We start from the raw sequence: 8,456 nt of genomic DNA on the forward strand, positions 1-8,456 counted from the left end.
ATTACAGTCTTTATGCCAAGCTCATAGACTGAGAGTGGTATGAATCATCTAATCTCCCTTTTGGTGAGAAGTAAATACATTTCCCAGAATATGGAACATTTCCTTAAACATTAGATGTGAAACTTCACATCCGAAATACACCTAACTTCCATATCAAAATGTATGTATTAGGAAATTAAACAATGAATATCAAACTTTTATTTGAATTCACCAAAATAAATCATGCTTTAGTGTTTGTGTTGTACAGCTCATTTGAACTGTCATTTAGGGTTATTTCTTCAATCAGCCGCTCACCTCTCCCTCTGTTGATGGCTCAATGTCAGAATAACGCGACTCACAGATGATATCATTAATGTTACGCAAAGGACCCTGGGAAATTCCTGGGAAGGCAGCGGCGCAGTCGTGAGCGAAGTAGCGGTAGACCTGCCAGGTGCGAGCGAAATCAGCTGAGCGTTCGATCAGCATGGCCGCTGGACGGAAGGTCTGCAAAACAAGAATGTCACACAGTTTCATAACACTTTTCATTGGAAATAGAACGAGGTACAACACAACTGGAGTCATTGTGAGTCATTCTTTTCAGCTTTGTGTAGATGAAGGTCAAGTTCATAAAACAGCTTTTATTTTTACCTTGTAGGTCATGATCAAGTGAGTGAAATGAAACTCTGCTTCCAGATCCAATTGGATAAAGACATCAGACTTTCCTGAGAGAGACACACACAAAGATAATGATACAGAGAGAAGTTATTTTAACATGTCTTAAATCATATACACCTATTTTACATCTCTATCATCCGTCTCTGACAGATGGATGATAGAGTATAGTGGTTAGCGACAGTCAGTGAAGTAGCTTCCGTGCTCTTGGCTCGCCAAATGGCGTCTTGACAGGAAACATTCAGTCTTGGCAAGAGAAATGTAGCGAGCAAGTCGGAAAATCCCACGCACTTCCTGAGTTGTAGGGCATCAAATATTCTGAAAGGCCACTTTACTCTGAAAACGACTTTCACTCATGTTCTGTGTGCAGCACAAAGCCAAGAGGACTTTCCCATTCCTGTGTACGAATACATAAAAGCCACAGCACATGCATTTTACATTTTACAAACTAAACACTGTAATCCAGTAACTTTTTTAAGAAGAGGACACACAACTCTTTTTAACACATTCAAATCACTAATGAAAAACAGGTTACAGATGATGACTGTAATACATGCTTTGCAGAAACTACACACATCCATGCGTCCTGGGGAAATCCCCAGTTTAACATTTGCAGGTGAAGAAAGTGGCACACAGTATTTACCTGATGCAAAGAGTAATTGCAAATTAAGATCTTGCACATCAAGTGTGAAGGATCAAAAACTCTTGACATGAATAGAAAATAAATCTGGAGTCTGGTGTGAGTGTGGGGACGGGAACATTGTAGTATCGAGTGATTCCACACTGTGTGGGATTCCCTGGTTTTATCTTCTGAAGCATGTGATAAAAATGGATTGGTCATGTATCCTCACTATAACTTCCTTTTAGCGTCTCTCAGCTTGTTGATGGTTGTGATAACTCTGGCCTCACAGCCTGCAACTCAGCCATGTAGAGCTCAACAGTTTGGTTCAAGAGGTAAAAATCCCATTAATTATCTAAATATAGATTTTGATTATCGGGTCAAATTTACTTGCAGAACCAGGGACATTCTTAAAGTGGGCGATCACTGTTATGATCTATTGGAAGCCATGACTGAATCAGGGCTAAAAAGGTGTTTTTTTATGTAAAAGGATTAGCATTGATTCCAGGTGTTTACAGATTTTTGCAGCTACTTAATTTAACATACCAACTGGAACTGTCTTCCCGGTAGATGCATGCAAACATACGCAAAAACAATCCACCAGTAATCAAAAGTTGACAAAGGCACAGGAAGGAAAGAGAAGGAAGGGTGTTACCCAGTCGGAGAGGAGGTAAAACCCTTGACTGTATATGGGTAAAACAGATGAATGGAGAGGGGGAGAAAGAGAGGTTGCAGGAAGGAAGTGATTGGATAATTCAGTCAATGTTGAGCCTTTCTAACTGAGAAGTTTTGGAGAAAGTCATACATACTCAACTGAGAGGAGAAAGGAAACAGACACACACCTGCTCCTCTGTGCAGCTGACACTCACTAACTGTGCCTTTTAATGGCTGCTTGTACGCATGCAGCTCCAGGAAATGACCATTCAAATTCTGAGCTCAAACAATCAAAGCACTGTAATTCATATCAAATAGGCCAACTGTGCACAGTGCCACTTTCAGCAGAGAAATGCCACGAAGATGCCATGGAAAAGGATCAGCAACCAGGAGTAAAAATAGTCGCTAAACTTCCTGTCCCCCTGCTCCTTCTTCTGTTAGTCTGTGTTCTATTCTGGGTCCTTTAGTGATGCACAGTGCTGTCATCAGCAGCACTCCATTACAGTGTCATGGCTCCCAAACAGCTGCACTGAGCCTTGTGTCCAACACAGAGCTCAGCACTCACTCATTGACATGGAGATTTATGGACACCTGGAAATACACCAGTTTAACTTACTAGCATCCCTCACTCTGTTCCATCATCTTCCAATTTTATCTCTGCGTCAGAACGTTTCTCCTTCCTCTGTCGTGCCCGTTTCCTTACTCTGCTGAGAGGCCAGAGCAGAACCTACCCTGTCATTAAACTCATCTGTAGCTGGCCTGAGGATGTTGGCCACAGTGCTTCGTTCTTTTCCCCATTTTCTGCATAATTTCTGCTTCAGAATATCCACTCAGTTTTGATATCTCCTCCCCTCTATCCTAACTCTATTCCTCTAATAGTAATACATTTCATTTACAATTAAAGGCCAAATTAACTATTTAATTGACATTCTGTTATACCAACTTTGGCAAAGACAAATTAAAACATCATCATGAGAAGTTTCTTATATGTCAATGCTTTTATGAGCACTTCAAAGTTATTACTTCAGTGACTTTAATTAAAGGTTTAAGGCAAATTTGTAGCCATGAATATGAATGTTGAGACTATTCATAACACAGCTTTGATGAGGTGAAAGACAAATCTACACAAGATTCTTGAATAAAGAGCACAGACATTTAATTAGAGCACATAAAGCGTTTGAATGTTTCTCTGATGTCTGTTTTGCTGTCAAGGTTCAGAGAGAATTTAACTAAAACTGGTTACAGCAAGTTTAGGTTAAAATAAAAATTAGAGTCTTGCAGCTTTGTACTTAAGCAAAAGATTAAAACATTACTAACCCTTCATGATAGAAGAAAACCCTTCTCAGGTTGTGTTTGACAGAGAAATGAACCCAGTCATCTACTTGTGTAGCTGCTGTGTGAACCACAGCAAAGCTGATGTAGAAGAGGAGCAGGATGAGTGGTGTTTGTGCCGAACATAATGCACTCACAGTGTGGTTGACCTTCAACCTATGAAATTATGATTTGGGTTATGGTCAAAAGCCTTTTGATTTGTGAGGTCTGACCTTTGACCACCAAAGTCTGATTCTTTGTTGAGTCGCACTTCCCTGAGTTATCATATTTGAAAGAATCAAATGGACATACTGAACATCCAAAAACACAATATCTGCAGTCACTGATGCGTAAAAAGCAAATTGAAAAAAGTCACTTGAATTGTTCAGACATAGTCGCATAGTTTAGAAACACATGAATGCACAAATGAGAAAATAGCCCACAGTGTTAAACCTCTCACAGTAGCCTGAACCCATGTTTGCTAAACACCAGTGTATGTGAGCGGTCATTTGACATGCATTATCAGGCATGTTAGTATGGACTGAGATTAAAACTGATATAGAGTCAAAATGCATGTGTTTTAGTTTGTAAAGTGCCGGTTTCAAATGAAGACGTAGTAGTATGAAAGTAGCTTGTGGTTCAGTGCAGAAAATGAGGCCTTCTCACCATTCTCAGATTGCCACCAGGACTTCTTGCGGTGAGGTTTAAAGGCGGTGATTACGTTGTCTATTCGGTGATTGATCGTGTTGTAGACGGGGTCATATGGCCGTCTAGAGTCACAGTCGAAACACTTCTTCTCATCCTTCAACAGGACAGGGAGAGGTCAGTGTCAACAGGTCAGTGTTTGGGGGTCAATGAGAAAGACAGAAATCCCAAAGACAGGCACAAAACTCAATTTTGTGCTCAACTGACCTGAAGATGACTGACGATACAGTACGGCTCTTTTCTCCTCATCCCACATGAAGATGAGGCCTTCAAATTCTTCTCTCTTCCGACCAGCAAGTCCCCTGTTGCCGGGTAGCAGCTGCCATGAGCACAGCCGTGGGCGTAGTCAGGCACCTGGGCAGCGGCAGCAGCCACAACTGTGAGGGAGAAAACAGATAATTAATCACAGTCGGCAGAGAAAACCAGCGTAGAAAAAGACACAACATGTAAAGGTCTTATCACATCCTGAGGAAGAAAGACTCCAGGACGGGAAGTACTACAAGTAACTCAAGAACTTAATCTGTGGATGTTTACACACAAAGTCAGAATCTAAGTCAGTTCTTCACAGTGCTTTAAACATAAAGAGGTGAATAAGGTGCAGACGGTCTGTTAAAAGGGATATCACAGCAATGCTTTATATTAACGCTTGTATTTATGACAATAGAGACTCATTTTCCCTCTAAGTCTGATTAAATCAACCTCAGAGTTGTGATCTCACACGATTTATATTTCAGATGCACGTACTGTATTAATGAATCTATTCTCAAGTGAGTACAGTCAGACTGCAGCGTCTTTAGAAAGACTTTGATTGGATGATTTGTGTGCAATTTTTAATTAGTAACTTCACACCCCCTGAAAATTCTGTCTTTGTTGACCTTCATTGGTTTAACGTCTGCAGTGATGCACAGGTGTACTCCAGGACACTGTGACATCACTGCACGTCTGACCACACCCACCTGAAAAATCTGTCATGTTTAAGTAATTTCATTTTAACATCATACATTTAATGAGGCACTGAAACCATTAATGGCCATATTCTATATGTCAACCACAGAAAATCTTGGGTAATTGGTAAAAGAAAAGAAACCTTGCATGATAACTTGATTGGGTATATAGCTGACATGAAATATTAAACCATATTAAATTGTTTTAACTTTATTCTGTTTGTAGAGGATGACATGTTGTAGATTTGCTCATCTGACTTAACAAAAAACGCAAAAAGAAAAAACCTAACCGACGAGAGAAAATCGACCCACAATTCACCCTGTCAAATGGCTGACTAAAATTAAAATGTTTCTGCATTGAAAGGAACACTTTTGTAAATTATATTATACTTTTTTGATTTAGATTTGTATTCCTTTATTATTGACTTTTCTTTATAAAAACATCATTAAGGTCATCGACCACAGGATTAGGGTCTGGAGACTGACCCCCTCCTCCCGACACGCCTACACGGCTACTGCTTGATCAAGAGTTGATCCAATGTTGGGACAACATCCAGTGGGAGCGGGATTATCTCAAGGAAACCCTGCAGGTTAACAGGCTCTGCAGTCTGCAGGGGTCCCAAACAGATGACCTGACATGAGGCCCCAGCTCCCGGCTAAATCTAGAAACTCCCCAATGCAGGTCAAACAGAGGTTGACTTAAACCAGCAAGGTTGGAAGTTTAAGATCTCAAAAATCAATGATTAAATATTTAGTCATCGCTCAAACTAAAAAATGATGTGACATAAAAGTAGAGAAGCATTTTTAGAGATAGTGTGTCTGTCAGTGATAAAGGCACAGGAACCTTGTTGTTACTGAGGAGCTGTGCTATGTGTGGGAGTTAAAATAAACCTTATAAACCTATGACATCCTGCAGAAGCTGAACTACATTCCACTGGACGTCTTGACTTCTCCTCCCACAGACCTCTGGGTCCTGTAGTCTGTGTGTGTGTGTGTGTGTGTGTGTGTGTGTGTGTGTGTGTGTGTGTGTGTGTGTGTGTGTGTGTGTGTGTGTGTGTGTGTGTGTGTGTGTGTAGCTATGAGGAAATCTGGTATGAGGAGGGAGACCCAGGGGTTTGGCTGTCAATCTATAGACTGTCAACAGCAGGTGTTTATAATCCTCCCTCTATACTATCTAGACCAATATATATATATATGTGAAAATATGCAACATGTAAACACGTCCAGTGAATCAAATTAACACGGTTTATATTCACATTCCACAACAGATTAAAAAAGTCAAGGCTTAGTCTTCTCCTACATCAGTCTGTGTTATATCATCAGTGTTAAACATTCACACATACACAGCCCATAACTCACAACTTCATCTGAGTAGCCTGTTGCAGCAGGGTAGTACTCCTTATACATTACAAAAGTCCTGATGTCAATCTGAGAACCGCTAAATACATGAGACAAATTGAGAAGAGACAAATATTTGTTTAAATGCTAAATTATATGTTTTGTTCAGAAACTTACATACAAAGAACTAGAATGGCATTCAGTATAGAGGGTATACCGCTGCCAAGGCCTATCCTTTGTGAAACCAGATTTAAATTCACTCGATTCAAACTCTAATTAAATTTTTAACAATATTATTAATAATTATTCTTGTTACACACACACTCATTAATATCAGTACCCTGCCTGATCTTTTATCAAGATCCATGAACAAAAGTGTTGAAAACTGTCTTTCCTGGATGCGCCCCCTGATCCAGATCCACACCAAACTTTAATAGGTTCTTTCCTGGGTTAGGGTTGGGGTCAGCTTTTTTAAATACTACTTCTTAGTTAACCTGCATCCTACTCTAATAGCTTGTTGCATCTTTTGTTGCAAGCTCACTTATATTAGATAACCATGAAGCTTAGGACATCCCTATAGGCAAGTCTTACCACATGGCAGCCAGCTTGGTATGATGTCAGCTTTCTCTGTAATTGTGTGCATCAGAAAGTGAGATTTCATAACTTTTTAATGCTGACAGGCTTGAAGAGAGACGGCCTGCTGTACCTGCCAGAGTCTGGACGCTCTCAGGATGCTCACTGATTAACGTAGACAGAGACATCTTATTATCACAGCCTGACGCTGCAATCAGGTCTTGACAGGAGGCCTGCTGGGAACTGTGTGGAGGAGGAGTTCACATGGACACAAACACAATCCTGACCCACACACTTGAGGAAACCTGTGTTTGCCTGGCATCTGCACAAGGCTCAGGTTGGTGCCAGCATAGTGAGTAACAAGTCGGTATAAGATGTGTGTCACAAACACACACCTACAGCAGTACAGCCCCTCTAATTTTCAAGTGAAATCAGTCATCAAGTATGTGCTTGTTGACTACGCAAAGACATTTATTAGACTTACAAATACAAGGTAGCGATCTGAGCTGCTCAGCACTTATCATTATCAGCACAACTGACATGACAGCCGGTGATAATAAAGGCCTGAGGTCATTCTGTTTTCCTTTTTCTAAGTGTGGGAGACGGAGAGGAAGAGAGTGTGAACAAACACAAACAGAGCAGGTCAGATGGCTGGCTGGATTTGAGGAAAAAGAGGTGGAGACACAGCGCAGAAGAGCTGTCGTACAGACAGACAGTGGGAAAACCCATGCAGATGCAACTTGATATCTAATCTGAAACCTACTGGCACACTATCAAAGGTGTGTGTGCATGTGTGTGTGGTGAGATCAGGGAGGAGCGGGAGTGAGGCAGACGTCTGATGTGTCGCCTAATCATTGGTTTTCATGTTGTCTTTTATCTTTGTGTGTTTTCTGTCTGCACAGTCTTCACAGCTCCACTCATAGCACCAGAGCCGGCTGTGGCTCAGGAGGAAGAGCGGTTCGTCTATTAACCAGAAGGTCGGCGCTTCTGCCGCACTCCCGTTCATTCTGTGTGCCGAGGTGTCTTTGGGCAAGACACTGAACCCCAATTTGCCTCTGAAAGCTGTGAGTGATATGTGATAGCTTAAGTGTTGCCCATAGATGCACTGCACTGTACTGTGTGTGTGAGTGTGTGGCAAAAACTGCTCTGTAAGGAGCTTTGAGACGTCATCAAGACTAGAAAAGCTCATAAATACAGACCATTTACCAGGTGAAATGAAATAACTACAGTGTAAAGAAGTTAATGCCATTTTCTTTAGGGAAGTGATTTTTTTACTGTATCTCTATGGTAACTGTGGTGTGTTCTACAATATAGAACAACTCAGTCAGTTTAAATGTCTATGATTAGGAATATAAAGAGTGTTGCTGATGAATCGTTTCTTGCTATTGTCACACTGGTGCTGTAACACACAGGCCTGACAGGGTGATGACGCCAGAGTCGAATAGTTGACGGTGATCAGACCACTGCTGCCTTGATGTAAACCAGAGAGGAAAGCACAGGCTTGGGGAGGTTGGGAAGGTATGGGAAGAGCGGAAGGTGGTGTCTATCACTTGAAAGCTCTTTAAAAATACTAAGAGTGTAGGTTTCAGAGTAGAGGCTCTAACTGTGCAAGTGCAGTATGAGCAGCAGGAGCAGGTGAAGGATAAAAAAGGGTCAAGAGA

General features: G+C 41.2%; 1 protein-coding gene across 1 annotated transcript in view; it reads right to left on the reverse strand.

Annotated features, from left to right (window-relative positions):
• Positions 1–8,456, reverse strand: part of lamb2 (laminin, beta 2 (laminin S)) — a 46,228-nt gene that overhangs the window by 25,719 nt on the left and 12,053 nt on the right. The window contains exons 3-6 of the mRNA XM_061074740.1: positions 4,148–4,317; positions 3,902–4,037; positions 628–701; positions 295–483 (exon numbers count right to left, since the gene is read on the reverse strand). Of these exons, the coding sequence (XP_060930723.1) occupies positions 295–483; positions 628–701; positions 3,902–4,037; positions 4,148–4,317 (569 nt within the window). The remainder of the gene's footprint in view (positions 1–294; positions 484–627; positions 702–3,901; positions 4,038–4,147; positions 4,318–8,456) is intronic.

Source organism: Limanda limanda, chromosome 7, assembly GCF_963576545.1.
Source record: "Limanda limanda chromosome 7, fLimLim1.1, whole genome shotgun sequence".
Classification (NCBI taxonomy): domain Eukaryota; kingdom Metazoa; phylum Chordata; class Actinopteri; order Pleuronectiformes; family Pleuronectidae; genus Limanda; species Limanda limanda.